A 27,664-nucleotide genomic window follows, 5' to 3' on the forward strand; every position below is an offset into this window, starting at 1 on the left:
TATACTCAGATAGGCTTCCCTTCACATTCAGAATGCTTCTGAACAGAATCCCTGCTTTTTCTCCCACTTGAAATTTACCTTACAATCATTCACTTGGTACTGACTCGGTCAGAGATTGGGGTTGGAGAGCTGGGGTTTTGGGAAAAGAAGAATGAGTTCTGGTGTCTGCCCTCGAGGAACACAGTTGGATAAAAAAGACTCATCTCTCTAGGGTCTCGTTGGACCTTCGCGAGGCCGGGCCGGCGACTAGGACCTATTACAGAAGGGGACGTGCCGAACCTAAGCCGCAGGCCCCAGTGGCCTAATGGATAAGGCACTGGCCTCCTAAGCCAGGGATTGTGGGTTCGAGTCCCACCTGGGGTAGGGTCGCGTGATTGTGTTTGTGTTTTATTATTTTCGCCGCCACTGCCAATCTTCGGTGTTTATACCATAATTGTAGGATGGGCCTCTGGTTCCCAGTTTGTCGCCTCTCGGAGGAAGCATGGGTCTCTGCTACCTCCAGATTAGTAACGCTGCATGCATCGCGGAAAATTCCCTCAGGCAGATGATCTCTAGACCTCTAACTAGGCGCCAGCGCACGGCGCGGGAAAGGCGCGGAGTCAGTTGGACGGTCAGGGAGTCAGTTGGACGGTCAGCTCTGACCGCAGAAAGGTCCCCGTCTTTTCCGGGGTGTGGAGGGGAAGGACCTGTATTGAAGACTTAAGGAGGCGTCGAGTTCCTGGACAGCTTGGAGCCCGAAGGGCCGGAGGCAAAATACCTGCGGGCTGGGAGCGTGCTGAGAGCTTCGGACCCTCGGTGTAAATGACCGTCCTGAAGCCACCCCAGGTGGGACTCGAACCCACAATCCCTGGCTTAGGAGGCCAGTGCCTTATCCATTAGGCCACTGGGGCGCCATAAGGAGAATACCCCACGTGGTCCAGGATAGCGCGCGCACGAACAGCCATTTGCGCCCAAAGCCGACCCGTGACGCTGGTCGCACGCACCTCGGACCGCGAAACCGCCCCGACTCCCGGAAAGCCAGCTCGACAAGCGGAAGCCGAGCCTGTCCGGCCGCGTGTCCACCCGGCCTACGCGAAAAGCTGGCACTCATGGAGAGCGTACTGGACAGTTACCGAAGGGCGCTCAGTTGCGGGTCGGCGGCAGCGCAGGAGAAGGCTGCTGAGCAGCTCGTTGGAGCAAAACTATTGGACGTAGCAGAACGAATCCCCAACGAATGCAGAGAAGGACAGCAGCGATACCCGCCTAAAACAATCCGACCACGAAGGGACTCGAACCCTCAATCTTCTGATCCGAAGTCAGACGCCTTATCCGTTAGGCCACGCGGTCGCCGTGGTCCGGCGTTCGGAAGCCCACGCCTCGGAGTTGGCGGTGCCGAACTTTTTATCCGATGGAGGCGGAAGCACAATGGAAATGCAACTGCATTTCGGACCCTTCCCTTGTTTTCTTCATGGCGAGGTCTCTGGACGCACTCCAAACCGCTGCTCGGCTCCCGGAGCTGCAGAGTCAGGCCTCGAGCGTAGTCTGCTTTTGCATTTGTGCGGAGTGGACGCCCGCCTAGCGATGCACAGTGCTGTGACGTCATGTGGCGGCCCCGCCGCCGCACAGTACAAGAGGCTTCAGTTCGGTCGCCGCTTACCTGAAGCCCCAGTGGCCTAATGGATAAGGCACTGGCCTCCTAAGCCAGGGATTGTGGGTTCGAGTCCCATCTGGGGTGAACGGTAGTGTAGCTGCAGAATTGTTTTATACTATAAGCGAGGGCGCTGGCGTGTTTTTTCCTTTCGTGTCATAGCTTTAGCTACATTTTGTGGATGTCGCGTTGTCAATTTATTTGCCTTTTCTTCTTAATGAAATCAACAACACTTTGAAAGGGCTATCGACGCCAAGGCAGCTGGGGCCCCATTTCTTGCCGCTCTCAGCGTTGGTACCCAGAACCAGCTCAACATCGAAACGCTCCCGTCGGGAAACTGTCTGGAAGCTGTGCACCCGCATGCAATTGAAATGAGCGCGTTCTGAGTCCCTCATTATAAAGTTAAAAAGCAGGCGAAACTAATCTCTTAGCAGTTAAGATGTTGTTCCCTGCAGGTGGGGGAAGCCACGGGAAGAGGGGTTTCCCGGGAGCTGACGATGCTCTGTGACGCTCTGTGACAATTCAGAGAAATGTACTTTTATGATTTGTGCGCTTTCCTGTATACATATATACAGCCAGGGACTTTTTTTTTTTCCCTAAACTTGAAGCTCCTAGCTTCTCGGTGGCTGTGGATGGGGGCTTGCTGAGTTGAATGCTTCACGATACGTGCAACATTTTGGGGATGCTATGCATTGTTCATCAAAGCCCTTGGCTCAAAAGAGTTTCAAGACCACTGGTTCCTTGTACCTTTGAAAAAGAAGCAACAAACAAAACAAAGAAACCAACCAGAATAGTGGGGTCCTCCTTCCTTCTCTCCAGAGTTGCCCTGGAGTCTTCTGCAAGTTTCATGCATGCTACTTTTACCAGATCTCTGGTGTCCGAGCCCTGCCACTGGCTTGGACCCCTAGAGCCACTGCTCCTTTCCGGGGCTGCAGTTCTTCCAGAAACCATCCTCCAGGCCCTTCTCCCCAGATCTCACCCTGTATTGAGAGAGGACAACCAATAAGTAAACTAAACGAACAAGTTCATTTCGAAATAAAGAGGGCGATGGGGAGCTGGTAACTGAGTAGTCAGAGAAGGCCACTCTGTGGAGGGGACGTTTGTTCCAGACCTGAATTGTGGAAAGGAGCTGATTACATAAAAAGATCACGTTAAAAAAAAAGAAAAAAAAAAAAAAAAAGATGCTTCTGAGCAGAGATGATCACGGACAATCGGGCAGCCTCCAGAGGACTTCTTTAATGCTCGGTGTTCTAGTTTGCTAATACTGCGGAATGCAAAACACCAGAGATGGACTGGCTTTTATAAAAAGGGGGTTTATCTGGCTACACAGTTACAGTCTTAAGGCCATAAAGTGTCCAAGATAACACATCAGTAATCGGGTACCTTCACTGGAGGATGGCAAATAGCGTCCGGAAAACCTCTGTTAGCTGGGAAGGCATGTGGCTGGCATCCGCTCCAAAGTTCTGGTTTCAAAATGGCTTTCTCCCAGGACGTTCCTCTCTAGCAAGCTTGCTCCTCTTCAAAATGTCACTCACAACTGCTCTCTGTTCGGTCTCTTTGAGTCAGCATGTTTTATATGGCTCCACTGATCAAGGCCCACCTGGGTGGGGTCACACGTCCATGGGAGTATCCCACCAAAGTCACCACCCACAGCTGGGTGGGGCACATTCCAAGCAAATCTAACCAGCACCAAAACGTCTGTCCCACAAGACCACAAAGATAATGGCATTTGGGGGACACAATACATTCAAACCGGCACACTCGGGTTACACACTGTCGACCTCACAGGGTGGTTGTGGGAGTCAATGAGTTAATATGCATGTGAAGTGCTTAGAACAATGCCTGGAACAGGGTGTGTTCTCTCCAAGGGTAAGGTTCATTTACTAATATTCTAGTTTTTCCCATTATTCAAGATTAAGGTGTGATCCATACTCTCTCCACCAGAAGTGAGCCCCGGAAGGCTTGCATTTCATGTTACAGTTCTTCTCATTCATTCATAATGAATTCCTATTAAACTCCTTCTAAATGGCAGGCACAGGGTTAGACCCTGGGAAGTATAAATATGAGCAAAGTAAGGTGCCTGCCCTCAAGAAAGACTCTAGAATTATGTGGATCTTTCTTATCTTCGAGTAGGAGCAGGAATAGCAAATGCCTGATGGAGTGAGTGGGGTGGCAGGTGCTGTTAGCAATTAGTTCTGGCTCTCGTGGAGGAGAGAACCCGAGAGCTTCCCGGATGGGGTAAGGAGATGGCGTTTGATCTTGTGGGCAGTGGAAAGGCAAATTAAAGTAAAGTAAAATGATCATATTTGCATTTTGAAAAGATCTCCTTAGCAATGAAGAATGGATTGAAGGTGGGTGAGAGTAGAGTCAGGGAGTCCTTTTAGGGAGCCGGTAATAGTTCAGGCAGGAAATTACCAAGGTCTGAATACAGGCAGCAGCGGTGGTGCTGGAGAGGAGGAAAGTAAAAACAGGAGATGTTCGGGAAGCGGAACCTTCAGGACCAGGATTCCGGGATGGTGGTGCCACACCCCGAGTCAGACAGGGAGGGGGAGGAGATTTGGATTCAACCAATGTATATATATATTTATACACACCCGTATATATATACATGTATGTACATATATACACATTTATATACACATATACACATGCATATGTTTATATATGTAATATGTGTATATATATATGGTTCCTGCTTTTTTTAAAATTTGAGGCTTTACAGTCTCTTATATTGTAATTTCCATAGTTTTTCTGTTTGTATATTATAAAGTTTAGTATATAAGGGATTAAATGAGACTTTTTATTCCAGTCTGCTATAGTCTCACTTGTTCTGCATGCTTAATATGACGAAGACAAAAAGGTGTTATGTTTCTAGCAATTACTCCTTAATTTTAAATTTTTTGGCTTTATATACTTTTATGCTATTTTTTTAGTACATAAAGGTTCTACTCGTTATTCCTTTAATATGAATGGTTCCTTTTAAGAATTACATTTGATCCATTTCATGTTTTTTATTTTGAATTCTACTTTACTAGTGATACCGTAACTCCATATTTTTGCCCATACTTTAAAAATTATGAAAACTGTCAAACATAAACAGAGAATAGTAAATAAACCTTCCCATAGCCCTCACCTAGATTCACTAATTATTAGGATTTTGTCACACTTGCTCCAGCAACTCTGTATCTTTTTTCCTTCTGAAGTGTTTTAAAGCAAATCCCAGACATCACGTAATCTCATTCCTACATATACCACAATGCCAAATGCATCTCACAAAATTCACAGTAATTCTTTGGGATGCTGTAATCTGGTTCATATTCAAATACCCCCAATTGTCTCTAAGACATCCTTTTACAGTTGACTGGTGCAAATCAGGATCCAACAAGGTCCACACACAGCATTTGGATGTTTTTGAGCCTCTTTTGATCCAGACCTATCCACCCTTCCTGGTTTTCCCACACACCACTGCCTTATTGGAACACAAGATCAGTTTTCCTGTAAAATGTCCCACATTTTGGACTTATCTTCTTTACTTCTTTACAGTGTTGTGTAACTTGTTCTTCTTTCCCAGTTATTTCCTCTAACCTAAAGCCTTGATGAAGTTCGGGTTCAAATTTTGGGCAAAAATACTTCCATGGGTGCTATGTATTTAATCAGAAAGCACATAATGCCTGCTTGGCCCCATTCTGTGGCTTCAAGAGGTGACAGCCTGATCCACCCATTGCCAACTTTTCCATCAACTTTTATCCATTGCCATCCTTTTCCTGAATAAACTATTTCACTAGGGATTACAAAATAGTGATTTTTCTAATGTTATTTTTCTTTCCACATTTACCAGCTGAAATACTTTATAAAGAACTTTCCCTCATCAACTAGTACTGTTTATCCTGAAATTCAGTTAAGAAAGGAAAAATGCTTGAAATTTTTTTTCCTTCAATTGCCAGTTTTTAAGAGTAAGGAGTTGGTGCCCTCAATACAGCCAACCAATCCTTTACTTGTATCCTTTTTTGAGTATTTTTTTAAAGGTTGGAATTTTAAAGGTTGAGTTGACTCAATTTGAAATTTTGCTCTAATAGGGGTGTTGACCAATTCATAATTATAATTATGATCAGTTCTGTATTTACGCTATTTTCATTTTTTGCTTATGTCTATCTTTTGCTACATAGAATGTTTTTTCCCTCCCTCTAGTGATTTACAAAGCATAATCCTATTTTACTAGTGATTAGCTTTTCTTTCAGGTAAAATTAACACGTGTTCAATGCGAAAATTTCAAACAACCCAGGAGATGGGATAAAATAAGTGCCCCCAACCCCATTCAAATGCCTTTGAATCTGCTGTTTATTACAGCAAATCTTCCAAAGGTTCCCCCTCAAATGCTCGGGACACCTCCCTTCATGTTATAAAATTTTCACAGGACTCAGATTGGTTCCTTCCTGGCAGAGCATGAGTTCTAACCATGCACCCAAAGCAAAGTAAATGGATTTTTCTCAAATTCTCCACATTTTTGCACGGATGTCATCTGAATCCTCTGGACTTTCCAGCTGGCTGGCTGGGCGCCAGCTCAGTGATTCAGCAGTCTGGAGGGGAGGTGGGGAGGGAAGAGAGTGGTACTTATTTCTGTTTTGTGCATTAAATGCCTTCTGGCACAGCTCCCATTAATATCTTGGATTACGTTATGACCAAAATATCTCTAAGTGGAACACAACTTGCCCCTACCACACCCACCTTCAACCTAAACTCTGTCCCTACAAATCAGGGGTTATGGTGCCCAGGTTCTCCTCTGCTTACATCCTTTAAGACTACACTGCTTGCTTGCTTTTTTTTTTTTTTCACTAGAGAAGTAGGACTACTGAAAAAACATACATAAAGTACGGTTCCCATTACCACCCTATTATTAACACCTCACATTAGTGTGGCACGTGACAATTCATGAAAGAACATTTTTATAATTGTACTATTAACTATAGTCCATTATTTACTATAAGGTTGTTTTTAATTTTTATTCTAGTAACATATAAACCTAAAATTTCCCCTTTTAACCACATTCAAATATACACTTTGCTGCTAATTACATTCACGATGTTAGTGCTACCACTGCCACCATCCATTACCAAAACTTTTCCACTAACCCAAATAGAAACTGTGTACAACTTACACACTGCTTTCTTGAGAGCTGGCAGCCATAGTTGCTTTTGCAACATTTTGCAGAAAAGTTTCAGTTTTTGGCCCATGCTTGCCTATACAGGGCTTAAGCCATATCAAGTCAGATGCAACGCTTAGATCATTTTCTCACCTAGAAATCTCCCAGGTTATTTCATTTAATTCTCATTAGAATCCTGATGTTTTGTAAATGAGAAAATTAACGTTCCAAGATAGTAAACAACTAGTCGAAATCAGTAATTGTCAAGGGATTAGATGGTAAGAACCTCAGGTTCAGGTCCTTCGACTTCAAGGGTAATAGAATTCTTTTCACCACCTCACCTTCCTTTAAACCATCTGTACTTCCTGGCATTGCTCTAGTAACCATAGTAGTTTAATAGGAATTTTTTAAATGCAGCAATGGAGTTAAATTAATTTCCTACATTGAAATACAAAGCTGTCATAAATTTTAACTTTGTAACAAAGTTTCCTCTTATACCACTTTTACGTTCAAAGCCAGAGCACAGTAAAAGCAAATCCCTGCTGCTACTCACCTGCTCCTTACCCGCTATGACACTTGCAATTTGGACCATCTGTTCTTGTGGTTTACTAACAGACAAGAAGGCAGCACTCCCTAGGCAACAGCCCTTTGAAAGCAAAGAAGTTCAAGGGCATCAGTAAATGATTCCTCTGTACTGTATTCCAAAGTGATACACTATTGGGATGGTGTACCCCAAGAGTATCCTACCATTAATTGTTAAGATTTCAGCAGTTCTGGGGGCTCAGCAATTGGCTCCTACATATTCTGATCATTGGATAACTAGATCAGCACCTGCTTCCAGGCTCACCTTTCCATTTGAACAAAAAAGACTACTTCCAGGGACATCATCCTGGAAGAGAGGTGTAAGCATGCCAAATGCAGTGAAAAAGCAGACACATACAACACCATATAATCATTCTTATTTTTAATGTCCACAGTTTGTAATGCGAGGGCCAGAGCCTCCTCCCAGACTCAATTTTATAAATTTTCGATTGGCTGATGAGGCCAATAGGGATACTTTTTCTTGTCTAATTTGGTTTCAGGGAAGGCTTCATTCAAGTCCTCAATGGTCATCAGTTCAAACGGAATTATGTTCCTCAACTTCTCCAGCTGGAAAGAGGGAGAACATATTTAGTTAAGGTAAAAGGGCCACAGAGATATAAAACAAGAACCCAAGGCAGGCCTATTTCGCCCAATAGGTGTGTGCCGGTTTGAATGAATTATGTCCCCCAAACACCATTATCTTTGATGTAATCTTGTGTGGGCAGACCTATCAGTGTTAATTAGATTGTAATTCTTTGAGTGTTTCCACAGAATGTGCCCCACCCAACTGTGGGTGATAACTCTGGATAATTTCCATAGAGGTGTGGGCCGGACCACTGGGTGGGTCTGAGTTAAATTACTGGAGCACTATATAAGATCAGACAGAAGGAGCGAGCTTGCTACAGCCAAGAGGGACACTTTGAAGAACACACAGAAGCTGAGAGAGTAGCTGCAGATAAGAGAGTTGGAAGACGGCTGCTGAAAGCAGACTCTTGCTCCGGAGAAGCCAAGGGAGGACAAATACCCCAAGTGCAACTAAGAGTGACATTTTTGAGGAACTGCAGCCTAGAGAGGAACGTCCCGGGAGAAAGCCATTTTGAAACCAGAACCAGATGCCAGCCACGTGCCTTCCCAGCTAACCGAGGTTTTCCAGACACCACTGGCCATCCTCCAGTGAAGGTACCCGATTGCTGATGTGTGACCTTGGACGCTTTATGGCCTTAAGACTGTAACTGTGTAACCAAATAAACCACGTTTTATAAAAGCCAATCCATCTCTGGTGTTTTGCATTCCGGCAGCATTAGCAAACTAGAACAAGGTGAAAGCTCTGTGGCCAGAAGAAAAACAAAGACAAAACATCTTAGAGGGAAAGGCCACTGCTCACACCTACCTGTTTCTCATAATCCTCAATCCTGGTCTTTGAGAGATTCAAAAACTCAGCACAACTTTTCACCTTTAAGAAAATGGAGAAACTGTCTGAAACACAGTTGTGGTGTCCTGACCCCAGGGTCCCATCTTCTTTTCCCATGGCTGCCCCAACCACAGCTTCTCCTAACAACCTGCACAGAAGCCCATGCAGGAGAACCAGCGTAAAATGGCAGGAGCAGTCTTCTCCAAAAAAAATGACTTGTCCAAGCAACCAACAAAACACCTGTTTCATGGAGGCCAGTCACTCTGGGACCAGACCTCCCTTAGGATCTGAACGAGCCCCTCGACCTCTTAGCCAGATTTCTCTTTGCTGTGGCTAGTTTGGCCTTCAGTACTTTCAAGCAAATAGTACTTGGATACTATCTTGAATAACTTTTCTACACAATTCCAACTCAATTGCTTTTAAGTTTGGTTGAAGTATAATTGATACACATTAAAACGCACATATTTAAAGATACCATTTGGAAAATTTTGATGATGTATACACCTGTGAAACCATCATCACAATCAAGACAGTGAAGATATCTACCCTCCCATCCATAGGCAACCACTGATTTACTTTCTGTCACTGAAAATGAGTTATATTTTCTAGCGATTTATAGAAATGGCATCAGACATTTATGTTTTTTGTTTGTTTTTTTTTTTGCTGGTTCTTTCACTCAGCATAATTATTTTGAGATTCAGCCATGTTACTGGGCTTATTAATAGTTCATTCCTCTTTACTGCTGTCAACTCCTTAGTTTGCAATTTAATTCACTCTAAACTAACCTAGCTGCTTAAGAAATACAGGGCTGCCAGAATTACAAGAATTTTGAAATAAGAGTCTAAACTACTTACATCTTCTTTCTCTTCAGCATCCACCAGGGCAGTGTATTTATCCTCTGGCACAGGGACCTTCAGGGCATTAAACTACAAACACAGGGACAGTGAGTGGTCGCCAATATACCAGGACCCCAAAGACAAGACTCATAGCCACTAATCCTTACAGATAACATAAAATCACATTCTCCATCCCAAGAAGAAACCAGTTTGCAGCTAGGGTGTTGTAGTGGAAATATCAGACTGGGAATGGAGCTAATATGGGAGCCCTGTCACGAGCAAGCTGTAGACCCTGGACAGTTTTTATGACAATGAGCTTCAGTTTCTTCATCTGAAAATGATGATGGGACATGACCTTGAAAGTGACCTCCTAGAACCTACCAGTCTAATTTCTCTCTTTCTCTCTTTTTTTTTTTTTTTCAGGCAAGAAAGTTTTATTCAAGCAGCAGGGTAGGGGTTGGGAAAAAAAGTGCCATCAGCATGGTGGGGGTCTGAAGTAACGTTTCAGCCCCCTAATTTCTCTTTTAAGTGAAACCCCAAAGGATTAATTGGTGGAAGTAATGTCTGCATAAAGAAAACGGAGATGGCCTCCTTAGAAAACTGCTTTGAGCCCCAGCACTTAGCACTGTGCCCAGCACAAGGGAGGCCCTCGATAAGCATCTGTCCAATGAATAAACAAATGAACACTGGATACTGAGGTTTAAAATGTAAGTATCGGAGGAAGACAGGTAGAGGAGTAATTATGGCTGTAAGAGACAGTGAAAAAGACAAAGCAGAGAAAGGTGAAAAATAAAAGGCAAAGAAGGAACTCAGGAAAAGCCAGGCAGAAACACTTAACTTGGCAGTCCTCTGGCTCTCTGCTGAAGGCTATGCTGTTTCATTTCTTCAGATAAGAAACCTGATGAATGATCAAACCCTGAAATCTCTGCAGTTATTTACCATTTACACCTGCCACCCCAAGGCCTTTGGCCACACCCATCTTTCCTGAGCTGCCTTTGGGCTCTCAGTGATAAGACCATGCAGTCATCCTGTGTATGTAACTGTCTACCTTCCTGCTCTACTCATGGCCCACTACAGGATCACTGCCTTAGTTGTCTGAAGTCTCACCTTCTTCTCAAAGTCATCCACCAGCCCAGCCTTGGCCACGCTGGCCTTGTAGTAAGCCCAGTCGATAGCTGGGGGCTTCTCAGGTAGAGCAGCCAACCTGCTCACATGGAAAAGCAAAAGTTAGGATTGTTCCACGAGCAACAGAAGATTCACACAGCAATTTCTTTTTCTAATTCCTATGGCCTGGAGCTGTCATCACACTTTTCTCTAGGAGGGAGAGCACAGAAACGCAAAATAATCCTTTTATTTGCAAAATGCATAGATTTCTTTTACACTTTGTCAGAAGAACATGAGAAATCTGAATGTAATTCCAAAACACTGTTTTATTTCCAGATTCACTGCCAAGTGAGAAGTTCCCTCTCAGTAAGATACTGACCTGGAGGTGAGGATCTCATTCCAGGATTTCAGCAAGTTAGCAATGGTCTTTTGGTTTCGGGGTATGATTTCCCCAAAAGCTACCCAGTCAATGGCTTTTAGAGTAAGTTTTCGCCCAGCCATCTTGGGATCCTGGAAAATAAAAATAGGTCAGAGCAAAAAAGAGGGCTCTTGGAGAGAATTCTCTAAAGAGCATGTTAGAAACATGTGAGTCTTTAAGAAATAGATCAGTTTCCTCTGAATTTGGGTTATTAAATCAGAAAAGAAAGACAGTTTAGCTTTTCAAATTCAAGGTGTGCCACCTGGCATATAAATACATTCTCTTGAAATGCATCTTCTCTCTGTTCCCCAACTCCTATTTATCCTTAAAAGCCCAGCTCTCTGTTGTTTGTTTGTTTGTTTTCTCTCCATGTATCTGGAAATACTGCTAAAATAACACTCATGCATTGCACGAAAGTTAACAATTTAAATACATATCTAACCAGATTGTGTTTTATTTGCTGATTCTCCAGCGTACAAAACCTGACAACAAGGCTTAGTTAAATAGAACAGACTCTGGGCCGGAATTTCTTCATCTGTAAAATGGGGACACCATCAACCCAGCTTACCTCAGAAGGCTGTTAAAAGTAGCCAATGACATTGTGCTCATCAACTTGCTCTATGGACTCATACAAACTTAAGGGGCTCTCTACCTCTCCCTATCAGACTGATAATCCACCTGCACTTTCTTATTCATGGTTGTTACCCCTGCAGCATTAGCACATGCATTTCAAGAGTTATTCAATACATACGTGAAGATAATAGAGAAGAAGTGGCCACAGCCATTTTTTAGCTGAGACAATATGGGGACAGAGCCAACTAACACTAAATAAGATCAGGATCAGATACTAGGACAAAGACTACCATGTCAAATATCAAAGGTCTTTATTAGCTATGGAGTGACTGCAGGAAGTCTTCCTCAGGATCTTAAAGAGGAACTTGCCAAACACCTGCTCCTTCCTTTCTTCCCTTTTCAGGATATCTCAGGTTTCTTGTGGTGAAGGTGAGAGGTTAAGGGAGTTATACCGCTGTCTTGAAGAGGACAGAAATCAAGCGCTCTTACAGAGACTTCCCCAAGCACCATCGTTAAAAGGTAGCCTTCGTGAATAAAGGAGGTTTTGTCTGTTCTATTCTCTGCTGAGCTCCCAGCACCTAAAACAGGTCACGGCACTCCGGAAGTGCTCAAGGAATATCTGTTAAAGGACTAAATGAACCCGCATCTGAGAAGCCCTGAATGCTCCACGCGCTCGAATCCTGGAACCCTCGAGAGGGAGGGGAGGGCGCAGCCTTCCAACCTGCAAGCGTCCCTCAGCAAGTTAACTTCCATCTCCGTGTAATGTCAAAATCGAACTACAGATGCCTGCAGCGCCGTGGAGCGGCCTGAGAAAAGGTTGGTGCAAGCACCTACATCAGAGCCCGCCAGCCCACAGCCGGGCCCCTACGACCTAGCGCGCGGAAAAGGGGAAGGGAACGCGGAGCAAAGCGGTGACCGCTCCACCCGGGGCGCTCTGCTAGCGGAGTGCGACAAGAGCCTTGGACACGACAGAAGAGAAGTAACGCGCCGGGGCTGGGATTCAAGGTCCTAGACCCGACTCACCTTCGCCAACCCCGGCGGCCCACAGTCCGGGCAGCAAGTAACGGAAGCGGGTCACCGGAAAGCCTCCCCTCAGCCAATCGCAAAGCCGAGGGGGCGGGTATTGCCCAGAATAGCAGCCATTAAGAATCGGGGGCTCGTTCCGGAAGTCCCTCCTCCGAAGGCGGGCGCAGCACCTCCCCAGCTTGGGTCCCCCGGCTCTGGTTGGGGGCGCTCCCGTCCTTCTCCCTGCCCCACCCCCGCCGATGGGCCGGCCCGGCTCTCCCTGCCGAGAAATGGGCCGGCCCGGCGGCGCGCGGGCAGCGGCGGCGGCGGCTCAAGATGGCGGAGCTGCAGCTGGACCCGGCTATGGCGGGGCTGGGAGGGAGTGGCGGGAGCGGGCTGGGCGATGCGGGAGGCGCGGGCCGCGGACCCCCCAGTCCTCGCCCCGCCGGCCCCACGCCCCGCGGGCACGGCCGTCCGCCCGCAGCAGCCGCGCAGCCGCTGGAGCCCGGTCCCGGACCGCCCGAGCGGGCAGGGGGCGGCGGCGCGGCCCGCTGGGTCCGGCTGAATGTGGGCGGCACCTACTTCGTGACCACCAGACAGACCCTGGGCCGGGAGCCCAAGTCTTTCCTCTGCCGCCTCTGCTGCCAGGAGGATCCGGAGCTGGACTCGGACAAGGTGCGCCCCGCCCTCGGGCGCGCCCCCGGGCCTTTGGACCCCCTTGTTCCTCCTGGGGTGCGCTCCCGACGGGCGAGCCTCTCAGGCCGGGTCTCCCTCCCCTCCGCCCCGCTCAGGCTAGCCCCGGGGACCTCCCAAGGACCTTCCCCATTCTCTCCCATCCTCCGGCGCACCCAGGCTCTCTCTCTGGCCCCGCCCTTGGTTCTCAGCGTCTCCTTTCCCTACCCGGTTCCCACCCGCACCCATGAGATTCCACTCCACACCCCTTCTCCATATTCTTTACACCCCTCATCCCAGCCCTTCAGATCTGCATGAGTTTTCCCTGGCTCTTCAGCCCCTCACTGCCTATGCCAGATGCATCCAGAACTGGGTCAGGGCGAGCGAAGGCATCTCTGTAGCTTTCTCAGACTTGTTCTTGGCCCCCTCTGCCAAGTTGGGTTAAAGGCTGGGACTGACGATGGGTTTGAGAGCCCCCAGGAAGTGCTTGTAGTATTACACTTTTGCCTGTGATCCCAGTGGCAGAGTTTGAACCTGGTAACAGCCATTGTTTTAGGTTAGTATTTGAGGTAAAAAACGATCCCTTGGAAAGAGATTATTTTTGCCAGTGCAAACCCAGGTTGACCAGTTAAGACCAAGGGAAAATGAAGACCAGAGAATGCTGTTGGGCAAGATGCATGGCTGCTAACCAAAGAGTTGAGGGGTGACAAGATGCTTAAACCATTTCCTGTTTGAAGTGTTGTTTGAATTTTTTTTTTAAATAACATATTCATCTTTGGTTCCCAACTTCAAGGCACTATGGCTTTCACCCTCTTACAGCCGATACAGCACCTAGCTGGTTACCTTGCAGTAGAGTTGGGATTCCATAAACATTTGTTGACTTCATTGATTCATCTCCTCTCTTCTCTAATGAATCTCCGATTGATAGAAACCTTTTCTGCCCTAACTGAAGTACAGAGAATCCAAAACCCTTGCTTATAAAGAAATTATTTTAATCTACCCTTGTTGAAGTATAAGCCAGTTTCCTCTTGCTCCTTTTACTGTAAAGATGAGTAGGATTAAAGCTGCTCAGAGCCAAAGGCCTGGCAGTGCCAAGCTTCCTCTGGGCACAGAGCTGGGGTGTGTGAGATTACAGCTGGCAATGCATACTCCCACTGTGGTTGGCCTTGAGCTCAGGAACGCTGCCAATTAAACCGAGGTTTTCTTAGAATTAGGAATGTGATTCGGGGGTAATGAAGACGCCGGAATGTCCACCTCAAGCAAAGATTTAAATCTACCAGCTCTGACATTTTCTTCTTCCATTTATAACAAAAACCCTACAGAAGAATGTTGGTAGTAGTCCAATAAAGATTTTAGAGGTTCACACCAGTAAGTAAACGCATGGATGATGAATGTGACTGCGTCTGTAACACCCTACCTGAAATGATCTTAAAGGATAAGATATGTAAATCTAACCCTCATCAGTAGTTGGTGAAAACAGAGAGCAAAAACCTAGCAAAACTTGCCCTCTCACTAAAATATTTTTAGCTGATGGAATGAATTGTCTTATTGGGTATTGACAAAGAGGTTGAAACCCTGCTCTTGACTAGTTGAAAAAGCCCCTGTGTTTGGTTGGCAGGATGAAACAGGAGCCTATCTGATTGACAGAGATCCCACCTACTTTGGTCCTATCCTAAACTACCTCCGACACGGGAAACTCATCATCAATAAGGAGTTGGCAGAAGAAGGTAAGAACAATGTTTGAACTGGGCAATTTAAAAATTCAGGTAGAATCTAAAGCTGTTTCACAGCAGTATATTTTCCTTGAGATTTTCATTGAGCTGATGTACAGGTACAGTGCAAGTTTATGAATGTGAGCAGGAAGCCTCCAGTTTCCAAGCTTTGTCTAAGGGAACCCCATTGGCCTCTAATCAGCCTCCTGAACGAGAAGGGCAATAGGTAGCTCAGTTTTGCAGGTAGTCTTAGGAGTTCTTGCCTAAACCTGCAGAATTGTCACGATCCCTTTTTACAATTGTTTATGTGCTAGTGGCAAATGTCCATAGCCTGAAGCAACACATCTCTGACATTCAGTTATTTATATTTTCAACTTTAGTTTGAGCTTGCAGTTTAAAAAAAAAAAGAAGGCTTGGCCTCATTTCTTTTAAGGCTCTGGTCTCATGCTTCCCTGTGAATTTTTGCAGCTGACCTAATTCATTCCAGTTCATTGTCAAGTGTATCATCAGTTGCTTCATCTTTTTGTTTCTGTGGAGCATTTGGACTGTAAGTGGGTCTGACATCTTTCTAAAAGGCTTGGCCTAGTCTCACTGAAGGCTTTCAGTTGAAGATCAGGGCCTGTCCCTAAATCCAGGAACACTCTGCTCTGGGAGGGTTGGCTCTGAATAAGAAAGTCCTAATGGCTGTGCTTAGTTAGTGAAGTGACTGGAAAATAACTTTGTTTCTATCCTTAAAGAGAGGAATCTTTCTTTTAAAATCCTTTTTAAAAATATTTCATTATGGAAATTTCAAACACATACAAAAGTAGAGGGAATAGAACAATAAATTCTATGCACCCACCCTCCAGCTTCGACAATTACCACTCCATGAACAATCTTGTTTCTTGAAAGAGGAATCTTAAGCATGTTAGAGAAAAGGGCAAGAGAAGTACAAAGAACTCCATTTACCCAGATTCAGTAATTTTTAACACTTTTTGGCCACATTTGCTTTTTCAATCATTCATTCTCTCTCTCCCTCCTCTTCCTCCCCAACAACCTGGTTTTTATTTCTGAGCTATTTGAGAATAGATTGTAGCTACCTTGCCTATTTACCCTTAATACTTAGTGTGTATTTCCCAAAACAAGGATATTTTACATAGCCACAGTACAGTTATCAAATTTAGGAAACATAATGCTAAATGTAAAACTTCAATGTACAGTTTATGCTCCAATTTTATCAATTGTCCTGCTGGCCTATCTAGCAAAAATTTTTCAGCTTTAGGATAACACATCACATTTAGTTGTCCTGTCCAAGGCCTTTGATTCTGTTTAGAATGGGATTCTTTCAATGATCGCCTTTTATATTGTTCATATAATAAGCATCCTTTTAAATTTGGCCCCCATGCTATTATATTTACACCTTCACCTTCCCCAGTTCTTTTTAGAGCAAACGTTAGATAAAAAAGGCAAGCTCAGGATATGTCCAATGTGACTAGCTCCAGGAACCAAGTGACATATGGGAAAGGTGTCCTGCAGCTACTAGGCAGGTGCAGGGAAAGTCAGGGGCAGGCAGGAAACAGTAGGGATGAAAAGAGCCAGGCAGGAAACAGTAGGGGTGAAGCAGAGTGAATGGAGCAGGCCCTTGTGCTTGACTCACTGATGTTGGGCAAAGGTAAGGGGTACACCCCAAATAATGAAGAAATTCATCCTTCTAGGCTAAAGGAGAGATACTAGACATGCTTCTGAAAACTGCGTTTGTCAGCAAGTGTAAATGCTAGGCTCTTCTTAATGTAAGTTAGTGCTTGTTTTTCTACAGTTTGGTCCTTGTTCTAGGTGTCCTGGAAGAAGCAGAATTTTACAACATCGCATCTCTTGTGCGGCTGGTTAAGGAAAGGATACGGGACAATGAGAACAGAACTTCACAAGTAATGTGTTTTGAACTTTTGAGGGGAAAATGTCTCCAGGGGCTCTTATTGTCCATGTCGGTGTGATTTGAGAATGCTGGGCAAGAGCCTTGCTTCTCATGTAGAGATGGAGATCTGTGTACAAAACTGTCTGTCTTGCCATGCGGACAGCACACACTCAGCTGGACACAGCAGACCTAATCCTGAGAATTGTCCAGAATGAGGAAATAGAGGAGAAGAAGTAACAGAATAAAAACCCCATGTCCTGTTAGAAGTGTGGAGAGATTGTCACTGTTCACCATATGGCAGTGGGAGGAACCCAAGGTACTTTAGGTCCATAGCCTATTCACCCTGGCAGAGTGTCTGTCTCCCTTGACATAAATACCAAGCAAGATTTTGCTTCAGCCAGTTGGCTGCACTTCATTTGGACGAGCCTTTAGTGTGTGACTGCATCAAAGCCAGCTCCTGCAAGTCAGCTGAAAGTCAGTCTCATGAATAGATGTTAGAGCTGCTTGTAAATGATGCTTCTGGGAAAATAATATCAAGCTTCTCTTTTGATTATAAAGTCTCAATTTTTATATTAACTCAGAAATAGTAACAAAAATGAAACAGAATGTTGAAACCTGGTTTGAGAAAGATAGACAATGCATTCTTAGCTCACTTGATGTCACCTCATTCATTTTGTGTCTGAGTGCCCACAATAAGGTTCTCTTAGACCCTTGGTATTCTCTAACACCTTGCCTTCAAGAAGATTGAAGTCTAGCAGGAAAAACAGACCCTCCCTTTTGTGCATTTAGGCTGTTTTAAGAAGATATGACTGCAGAGTTGCAGAAACAAAGGGCAGAGTCTACACCACCATACATTCTGTTTTGGAGCTTAATTTGCCTCGTAATCCCATTAGATTCTGGTGGCGGATGCTTTCTTTAGGTCTAATCTATACCAATGTAGAATTTCCCTGTAATTAATAAGAAGGCAATATGTTTCTTTTTTAAAGTAAAAAATAGCTCCTTGTTCTTTCTCTTTGACTTCATTTATCAAAGTTTTCTGGCTCCAGATGGAATCAACTTGATGAATAACTGACACCTATGGTAACAAATGAACTCTTTTATCTTCCTTTTCTCCAACAATGTGCAAAGGTAGAAAGAAGGCTTATTAATTTAGTTCTCTTCCATCTGGCTGGCGGCTGAAAGGCTCCTTTTTAATGTTTGAAGATGAATTTGTAGTTGGTTTGCAGATTACCATGTGAAATATGACCTAGTGTTGCCAGTCTCTTTCTCATCTTATATTTAGATAGAATCTTGCACTGTTAGATATTTGATGGCTTTGACATTGTAAAAATCTAGTCTTATCTTCAGTTTTCCACATTCCAAAATAATTTGTAATGGTGCCATGAATTAGCTAATTTGAAACCATTCAAATCATAGTACCTGAACAGTCTCTGTTTTTTACCATTAGCTAATTCCTAGAGAGCATTGTAAGGTTTCTTTTTGATGACAGCAGTTAATTAGTCCTCTAAATTTTAAAGGCTTGTTGGATTTATACCCAGTTGGAAGCTTTTTTGTGCAAGGAATGTCACGACCTTTTTGAGGTTAATTGATCTTTTCATCTGTCCTTTTTATTTCGTGAAACTCTTGAGAAGGGGATTTGATGCTTTTCAAAGATGTCTTTCTTTTTCACTTCTCACACATGCCCCTAAAATGAAGGCAGCCACATGTGGGTTTCGGTGGCTGTCCCTTCTGACACGTTACCTCCTTCATTTGTCTGCAGTCCCTTACTCAACAGGCATTCAGACCAAGACCTGACCTCTCTCCTCTCTTTTAGTAGCTGCCACCATTCTAACCCCTTTGCTGCCTCGGATAATATTTTTTGCTAGGTGATTAATCTCAGTGCATCTGAGAACGAACTCCAGTGTTGTATTTTGGAAAAGACGGAAGTAAAACGGGCAATATAGGCATCTTAAATACCTGGGACTTTGATAGCTGTGGCCAATATCATAGCTCTTTTGTGATGCTCTAAATTTTGTAATATAAACATCTGGTCATTTCCATAATGTGTGGTAAATGCCAAATGAAACTTTTTGGGGATATGTCCTGTATTTCATATGGAAGGAAAGTTTTTTACCATGGTGCTTTGGTTAATGAATGTAATACGTCGTTTAGAAGGAGAAAGCAAAGAAGAAAGAAGGAGAAAGTATTGTTGGGCGGACCTGCGTTCAAGCCCACTTAATAACTACAACTTGGGCAAGAGACTTCACTCTCTGAACATCAGTGTCCTCATGTGTAGACGGGAGCTAATACCTACCTTCCAGGACTGCAGTGAAGACTAGAGAAGGTGTAATGTGGGCAGGACTGCAGTGAAGACTGGGAAGGGTGTAAAGTTGGGCTTGTAGCACTCATAATCAGTTGCTGCTTTTGCTTACCCAGGATTTTCCAAGTAGTGAGTTGGTCCACATCTAATTTTCCAGGTAACTGAAGCGCATTCATCCTTTTGGAAAAGTGCCAAACTAAGTTTTGGTCATTTTTACGTGAACATAAGTGCCCCTCTCTCCATGCCTGAGTATGAGCTGTGACACCTGCCTTCCAGGCCAGGTGTTAGATGGACCTGACCCTGATTGGTCCCAGATTTCTGAGCCCTTGCAGTCCTCACATGTGCCTCTAATTGTCCTTCCGTGAGTGGTAACAGCCATGTGGTGAGCATGCCTCCGTGTAGCAACCCTTGCCCCTGTCTGATTTTGTCTTCTAATCCCCCCTGGCCAAATCACAAGCTTTAGGGGTTCTTGGGAGCTTTGGTGCTGTAGCCTTGGGGCAGCCATTTTGGTGCCCAGCCTTTTGGCTTCCAGTTCTAACATGTTCTAGAAACTTGAGTCTGGCCAGCAGCAAATGACTTCTATAAAAGGGATGTTACTATTGGACACTTTAAGAAAAACTTCTTCAGTCAGATAGCATCGGCAGAGGGTCAAAATAGCTTGAATGTTTGAAGATTATAGAACTCCTATTTATTATTCCTGTAATAAGGTATCACTTTGACTAAACCAAAATATGGTTTACATTTTCAGCATACATATCAGAAGTGAATGACTGAATCTGACTTTCTGTGCAAAGTAATTTCACTTTATTTTCTCTTTAGGGGGATACATGAAATCTGAGTTTGTCAGCATGGTTGCTCGCATAATTCATCCCTCTGAAGTGCAGGATGTTTTTACCCACTGAGTCATATTCTTAGACCCTTTTTTCTTTATTTCCTTGGATAAGACTTTATTGAAAAACTACAGGGCTCCTTGGAAGGGGGGATGGTGGGTGGCTGCCAAGAAAAAAATTCCAAGCAAACTCTTTCTCAGTGTTTATTCCTGTGAGGAGCCTTACTGAGCTAGTTGCAAACTGTTGTGTCCTTGATATGGTTCTTACAAGCCTGTTGGTGGTTGCAGGGTCCCGTGAAGCACGTATACAGAGTCCTGCAGTGTCAAGAAGAAGAGCTTACACAGATGGTCTCCACTATGTCTGATGGTTGGAAATTCGAACAGGTAACTTTGTTAACATAGTAGCAACCCAGTATTTTAGTTTCCTGGCTACTAAAACAAATGCCATGCAATGGGTTGGCTTAAATAATAGGAATTTATTGGCTCACAGTTTTGAAGCTAGGAGAAACCGAAAATCAAGGCCTTAACAAGGTGATGGTAAAGCGTTGCTTTTTCCCAGAAGACTGGCATCCGTAAGCCTTGGCTTTTCTGTCACAGGCCATTGCACATGGCGATGTCTCCTGGCTTCTCGGTTCCATTGATTCCCAACTTCTGGCTGCTCCTTTTGGCTTTCTCGCTGTGGCCTTCCCTATAAGGCCTTCAGTAATAGGATTGAGACCCACCCTGATTGAGTTGGGCCCCACCTTAACAGAAGTAAACTCATCAAAAGGTCTAAATAATGGGTTCATACCCACAGGAATGGATTAAGTTGAAGAACGTGTTTTTCTCAGGTACGTAGCTCCAAGCTACCACACCTGGTATCTCAACCTAGGAATCCACAAGTCTCCAAACAATCACCCTCCTTTGTTGCTGGTTAATCCTGTGAGATCTGGAGGGCCAGGTGCCCATCTGTTCAAGAATAAGGGAAAAGAGAGCCACTGGGTGTGAATGATTTGCTTGGTGGCACATGATGACTTGGAGAGAACTGGATACTATGTCCCCCAGCTTCATATCCAAAGTTTTCAACCTGATTTGTGCCCAAAGCCAGCCAGTTTAGGCTTGAAAGTGCAAGCCTGCGTTTTGTTCTTCCCTCAGAAGGAGGCCTTTCAAAAGTGCAAAGCTCACGGTATAGATACAGTCTAGATTAAGTTCCTAAAGAAGACTGGGATCCAGGAGCCCTTCCTTTCCTCCTTGTAGGCCCAGAACTTTATAATTAGTGCTACTGAAAAAGCATAGTGAGCAGGTGTGATGTGAAAGGAATCAAACATAGGGAGAGGTGTAGCATTTCTCTTTATTCTATCAATTTCTGTTCTTTGAGCTTTGTGCTTATGATTAAGATTTTAAAACATAGCACCTGCGAGTCAGACTTTTACTCTTTTCTTCCACTAGATGGCAGAGTTGTTCAATTCATCTATTGCCTTCAAAAAATGGGGCTAAGTGTAAGCAGAATGAATATAATATTTTATATGAATCATGCCTGTTTTTAGAGTTTAAGAGGTCAACTGAACGTTCACCAAAGATCTGCCTTTTACTATAAAAGTTACTGTTTGCATTAACAGTGTCTTTTAGATTAAATATAAAACTGTTTAGTGCTCTGTCTTCAGAGTTCACATTGGATTATTCCTTAACCCTGTCTCTCCATTACATAATCAGTTCTGCCTTGTGTATGGTGGCCTAGTTCCTGTTCTTCAGGTGTGGGTTGCAAAGTGTTGCCAAGACTCATGAAAAGATGCTCAACATCATCAGTCATTAGGGAAATGCAAATCAGAACCGCAGTGAGCTGCCACTTCACACCTACTAGGGATGGCTAGTATCAAAAATATGAAAAGTAGCAAGTGTTACTTTTAATGGAGGCATTAAACCCCTCATGCATTGCTAGTAGGAATGTAAAATGGTGAGGCTACTCTGGAAAATGGTTTGGAGGTGCCTCAAAAAGTTAAAAATAGAATTACTAGATGACCGAGCAATTCCACTCCTAGGTATATCCCCCAAAGAATTGAAAACAGACTCAGGTACTTGTACACCAGTGTTCATAGCAGCACTATTCACAATAGCCAAAAGGTAGAAACCACCCAAGTGTCCATCAACAGATGAATGGATAAACAAAATGTATTCTGTATATATGATGGAATATTATTGAGCCATAAAAAAGAATGAAATTCTGATCCATGCTACAATGTGGATTAGCCCTGAAAACACTATGCTGAGTGAAATATTCCAGAAATAAAAGGACAAATATTGTATGATTCCACTTTTATAAAATATCTAGAACAGGCAAATTCCTAGAGACCAAAAGTAGCTGCAAGGTTACCAGAGGCTGGGGGAAGGGGGAAACAGGGAGTTATTGCTTAATGGGTATAGAATGTATGTTTGAGGTGATGAAAAGGTTTTGGAAATAGATAATGGTGATGGTTACCCAGCACTGTGAATGTAATTAATGTTATTGAATTGTACACTTAAAAATGGTAAAATGGACAATTTTATATTATATATATTTTGCCACAAGAAAATTTAAGAAAAAGAAATAAGAATTTTAAAAAATGTGTTCAAGAGTTATCAGCCTGTACTCCAGATGTATTTTCCATGATATAAAATCTTAAACAAAGGGATATTATAAAAAAAAGTATTCTTTGCAGACCTAATGAATGATTTCTCACCTTACTTTTCTTGCCTTATTAATATCCTATGGGAGGACAAATTATGCTGTCATTGACTCCCTCATATGGACGAGGAAGCTGAGAGGCTGCGGGGCCCTGCCCCAGTTGGAGAGCTGGTCAGTGGTGGGTTCCTGACTTAGGCCTGGTGTGCTTGTCAGAATGACCTCGCCCTTGGGCTCAGCTTCTCCCTCTGCAAACATACTTCCTGTTCAGAATCAAATACTGCTTTCGAGTCTCCAAAAGAATTAAGAGCACTAGCAGAATATAGCTTTTGGTAGCTGTTCAGTGATTCACTTGGTGCTTTCCAGATCCTTCTGAGTGCTAGTCTCCTTTCCAGGACTTTGGCTTAAAGTTGAGCCAGCTCTGTGCAGATGTTTTTGCTGAAGCAGGTGTCCATTTTCACTCACAGAAACGTTCTCTTGCACCCCAGTGTTTGACATAGGAGGTGTAATAGTGTGAATCCTAGAGGCTGGCTGCCTTTGGTATTGTTTTAAGTGCTGGAGTAAGCAGGAGAGGGGCAGAACTCATTCTTCTCTTCTCTGGGGAAGCTTCCTTGGTTGTGCCCTGATGAATGCCTGAGATCCAGTTTTCCCTTGAGGTCTTGGAACGCTAGAGAATTCAAAGTAAAACTACAAAGTTCAGTTCAGTCCAGGGGAGGGTTTGCTTAAAAATACTCTGGTATACTGAATACTTGACTATTTTAAGATCACCGTTGGTATGCTTGTGATATTCTTGTTTTATCAGCTAATCAGCATTGGATCTTCCTATAACTATGGAAATGAGGATCAGGCAGAATTCCTCTGTGTTGTCTCCAGAGAACTAAATAATTCTACCAATGGCATCGTCATAGAGCCTAGTGAGAAGGCAAAGGTAAGAAATGGTTTCACCAGAATTTCATCTCTGCCATGTTTGTCCCCAGCCTCTCCACCGTATTTGCCTGAACTGTTGCTTTTAATTTCTTCCCTTCCCTTCTAAAGCCAGCTTTGCATTTTCCCCTTCATGTTGATCTTTTAACTTGTAATTAAAACCAATAACAGGTTTTGGAGCAGTAACAGAGGTTTTGATACAGGAAATGTGAACTTAAAAAGCATGGGCTTTCTCCAGCCTCTGTCAAATCAATGAAAAAAAAAGACTGGAAGTATTTAGCCTTTTTTCTTTGGAATTGTTGTTTGATTTTATTGTTGTCTCAAGAGCATTTTGTTACTTTGTGATTTCCCCCCCTTAAATGACCAGAAAATTGTTTTACACTGTTACTTCCTTTTTCTTCCACTGTGCCCCTACCCCACTCCAAACACACACACACACAGACATTTCTCAGTCACTGATACGTGGTGAGCTTGGGCCATTTCCTTTAGCTTGGCAAAACTTGGGTCAAACAGCACAGGGCCTTTAGGCCCACCGACTGTGTCGAGCAAGAGTCTTCCACAACCAGAGCGTGTCAGGTGAAATCGAGGCCCCGCTCCTGCCGTACTTCCTGGGCTGGTCATCGAGGGGAGAGCAGCCAGGGGCCTCCTCCCATAGCAGTCTACTGAGCGCCCTCAGTCTAAGAGCAGTGAGTATGCAGAGTCCACGCTTCAGCCTTCTCCCCCATCTTCCACTTTCAGATTCTTCAGGAGAGAGGATCTCGGATGTAAACTAAGAATTGGAAACTCCCGAATCCTAAACGTCCAGAGAGCAATCTGGCAGAGCACCTCTCTGAAGTTCAGTCTTGCTCCTGTACAGTAACCGAGCTACTGCAAAGCCAAGCCGAGCCTGGTCCCCGTGGAGAAGTGTCCTGGTCAAAACCAAAGGCCCCACCCCACCCCCATCCTCAGGAATCCGAAGACAGATGTGAATTCTGGCTGCAGAGTACCTTTTCAGAAACCTGCTTTTGTTTTCTTAGCCAGCATTATAACAAATCTTTTCATAGCAGCTGGGCCGGATTCCCAGTTGGAGCCTTTATGGGGATCTGGGGGAAGGGGAAGAGGAAGGCCCAGCTCCTTAAAAATGGCTCATACTTCAAGGAAGCTGGAGCAAATGAAAGAGGATTTATCCCTGAGCTGTGCCATGTTTTCACCCCCAGGTGTGCCAAGTCGGACATTTGCAGCTGCTTTGTAACACTCTCTTTCCCCTCCTCTGTGGCTCCCTAAAAATAATGCAGCAGATGCAAAGATTCTAGCTTCAGTTTGTCTAATTGAATTGAGGTTTTGGATCAAGGATAGAGTTGCCCGGAGTACCCCATATTCCTCTGAACAGAAGCCTCTTTGAGGTGGGGGGGATGGGGTGTTCTCTGTCTCTAGGTCTTCGTTGTGGTTGGAGGTTGGCGGTTGCTGCTCTTGAACTGGGGCACTCAGCCCCTACCATGTTCAGCTTTGCCTCCTTTGTCTCCGCAGCCTGACCCTCCACAGAGCTTGCTTTCTCTCCAAGAAGACGTCCCAGGCAGGCTCCATCCTGCTCTGAGTCAGATGCACGGGAGTTTTAGTTAGTTGGCGTAACTGCTTCTGCAGCCTTTCCTCGTCTCCCATTTACCCAGTCTTTCTTCCCTCTCCTTTTAATCTGGAACAAGGAAAAGGGGACTTTTTAGAGCCTCTGATGGCTGGTGGTGGGGAAGGCTGTTTCTTGGAAAGTTGCCAAATGTGTTATGTTGTATCCAAAAGTATTATTTCTGTGATTGTCTCTTGGAAATGCCTTGACTGAGTGTGCGATATTTTGTTCCTCTTCTTGGTTTTCTAACCTTGGCAAACCTGATCCACAGTGATATCAACAACTTTGTATCGTCCCCAGTAGTGCGTGTGCATTTGCTAGGCAGTCCAAGGGCTCGCTGCACCTCCAGCCCCACTCCTTCATTATCTTACGACTTTCTGTGGAGTGCCACGTTGTCGAGGATTGAGTGCTTGTTTGACCAAAGCTGAACGATTACTTTGGTGCGGCTGAAACGGGAAACGCTTCTTTGTGCTGTGACCACAGAGCTTGGATCTGGACTTTCTTTTTGAGCTTTTGAGTTTCGATGAGCAGCCAGGAAATGCAAAAGGGCCAGAAATCCTTGTTGTCTGGACAATTCTCAATAGTGTGGCACATTGGACAGAGGTGTAGACGGTGCCTCTGGCGGATGCTCCATCTGTAAGAGGCCACGACTTCAGGCCGGCCACTTGTGGTAGCTGCAGGGCTGAGGTTCTCTGCGCTGCACAGCTCCACCACTTCCTAGGAGGCTCTAGGGTGGTAATGTTTACAGATGGCTGTGGACTGCGCCAAGTGTCTTTTGAGCTTGTATCCTGGCCATGCCTAAATGGCTTGACTCTTCCCCAACATTCTCGCTTTTTTCCTTATTTTCTATATCTAGATAGTAGGATAGAAATGGGAGTACCTAAGGTACAGGGTGTCAGCTGACACTGTATGTCCACACACCCATGTGAGAATACATGCCAATGCCTCCAGAGTCTGGCCCGGGGCCCAGTTTTGTCACAGCCGTAAATGATCGATGAGCTTTTACCCTTAGTAACAGCAAAAAGGTTACAGGCATCCATCCTGTCATATCTTTCAGGGAAAAAAAAAAAGATTGGGATATAGTCAAGGAAAAGTAAAGAAAATGGGAAGAACTTCGGTGACCAGAGAGGACAGGACTTCGGAAGAGGTGCTCTTTGGCCAATTGGGCTAATAGGGAACACACGACTGCCCAAAGAAAGAGCAGCTTCATTTGGGGCCTGTGGCCGTCACCCTAGTTGCTTTAGGCCCCTTGTCCTTCTGCCTAGACTCAGCCTGGGCCAGGGCCCAGGGCTGGGACAGACACCTCTGGACCCAACCCCGGCCTTTTTACCAAATTCGGCAGGAAGGAGAGAGGGGGGCTGGAGGACTGACATCGGGCAAGTGCCTCATGAACACATCTGTCTTTTCATTTATCTTTTCAGAATTCCACAGTTGATCCTGTAAAAAGACTGCTGTTGTGCCCCAAACTAAGTGCTCTGTGAATCAATTAAATGTTATTTCTACTCTCTTAGAGGGCTGGTTTCACCAAATTTCTCTCCTCACTGCAACCCAATGACAATTTAAATTGTTCCAATGTTCCAGGAATCTGAGACTGACTCATTTCTTGAGGTTTCTGGGAAAGCATTTTACCCAAGCTTACAAGCCTTCTCCCCAGCAAAGTCTGGCTGATAACCTCAGAGAGAGTTCTTCCCATCAGTTTGGAGGTGTCACATGGCCAGTGGCCCAGTCTCTCCAGCTGCCCAGTACTGCCAAGTGGGGAGCAGCTTCCTGCCTTTTTCTCTGCCCTGGGTCCAAGGCCCAGGAGCAGCCTGGCATCTCCAGAGGGACGACAAGTAGCTCCGCTTCTCTTTTCCTCAGAGCCCAGTCTTTTTCCTTGGTAGTGAGGTGGGGCCCAGCTTCCTCTAAAGTGACTTCGTTCCTGCACAGTTTTAACTGACCTCAGGGGTGTCAGTGAGGTATGGAGAGGAAGGGCTAGAGATGCCAGGGGAGGGGGCCAAGAGGACACACATGCTCTCCAGCATGGCCCTCGACCCAGAGGCCCGGGGCCAAGCCTCTCACTTGTTGGTGCCCTTTGCTGTCGTCTCCATGTTTGAATAAAGTCTGAAATGCTGTAACTTTCTTTTTTGTCAATAAAGACAATGAAACAAATTTGTGAATCTTGAAGCCTTTTCCGTATGCCTTCTGTATTAATTAGGGTTCTCTAGGGAAACTGAATCAATGAGACTATGACTATAAAATTTATAAAAGTGACTCACGCAACTGTGGGTATGCACGAGTCCAAATTCTGTAGAGCAGTCAGCAAACTGTCACCTCCGAGGAAGATGTTCGATGAACTCCTCAGGAAACAAACCAGCAACTTCGACGAACTCCTCAGGAAACGAATCAGCAACTTCGATGAACTCCTCA

General features: G+C 44.6%; 2 protein-coding genes and 4 non-coding genes across 6 annotated transcripts; 3 read left to right on the top strand and 3 right to left on the bottom strand.

Moving 5' to 3' along the window:
- Window positions 1-290: 290 nt before the first annotated feature.
- On the top strand, window positions 291-363 carry TRNAR-CCU. The gene has a single exon. It is a non-coding gene; the product is annotated as a tRNA-Arg (tRNA).
- A 454-nt stretch (window positions 364-817) lies between these two features.
- Window positions 818-890, bottom strand: TRNAR-CCU. Its single transcript has one exon. It is a non-coding gene; the product is annotated as a tRNA-Arg (tRNA).
- A 363-nt stretch (window positions 891-1,253) lies between these two features.
- On the bottom strand, window positions 1,254-1,326 carry TRNAR-UCG. The gene has a single exon. It is a non-coding gene; the product is annotated as a tRNA-Arg (tRNA).
- Window positions 1,327-1,641: 315 nt separating this feature from the next.
- TRNAR-CCU lies at window positions 1,642-1,714 on the top strand. The gene has a single exon. It is a non-coding gene; the product is annotated as a tRNA-Arg (tRNA).
- Window positions 1,715-7,714: 6,000 nt separating this feature from the next.
- On the bottom strand, window positions 7,715-12,817 carry ATP5PD (ATP synthase peripheral stalk subunit d). Its single transcript, XM_037809308.1, has 6 exons — window positions 12,715-12,817; window positions 11,080-11,210; window positions 10,704-10,800; window positions 9,615-9,686; window positions 8,740-8,802; window positions 7,715-7,916 (listed from the first exon to the last, which is right to left on the bottom strand). The coding sequence occupies exons 2-6, from the start codon at window positions 11,199-11,201 to the stop codon at window positions 7,785-7,787; spliced, it is 486 nt and encodes a 161-aa protein (XP_037665236.1). The 5' UTR covers window positions 11,202-11,210; window positions 12,715-12,817; the 3' UTR covers window positions 7,715-7,784.
- Window positions 12,818-12,910: 93 nt separating this feature from the next.
- KCTD2 (potassium channel tetramerization domain containing 2) lies at window positions 12,911-27,406 on the top strand. The gene is made up of 6 exons (XM_037809307.1): window positions 12,911-13,371; window positions 14,987-15,095; window positions 16,893-16,984; window positions 20,388-20,483; window positions 23,540-23,665; window positions 24,400-27,406. Exons 1-6 carry the CDS (start codon window positions 13,033-13,035, stop codon window positions 24,427-24,429), a joined length of 792 nt encoding a protein of 263 aa, XP_037665235.1. The 5' UTR covers window positions 12,911-13,032; the 3' UTR covers window positions 24,430-27,406.
- The last annotated feature ends 258 nt before the right edge of the window (window positions 27,407-27,664 follow it).

The sequence above is a fragment of the Choloepus didactylus genome, chromosome 18 (genome assembly GCF_015220235.1).
Source record: "Choloepus didactylus isolate mChoDid1 chromosome 18, mChoDid1.pri, whole genome shotgun sequence".
Classification (NCBI taxonomy): domain Eukaryota; kingdom Metazoa; phylum Chordata; class Mammalia; order Pilosa; family Megalonychidae; genus Choloepus; species Choloepus didactylus.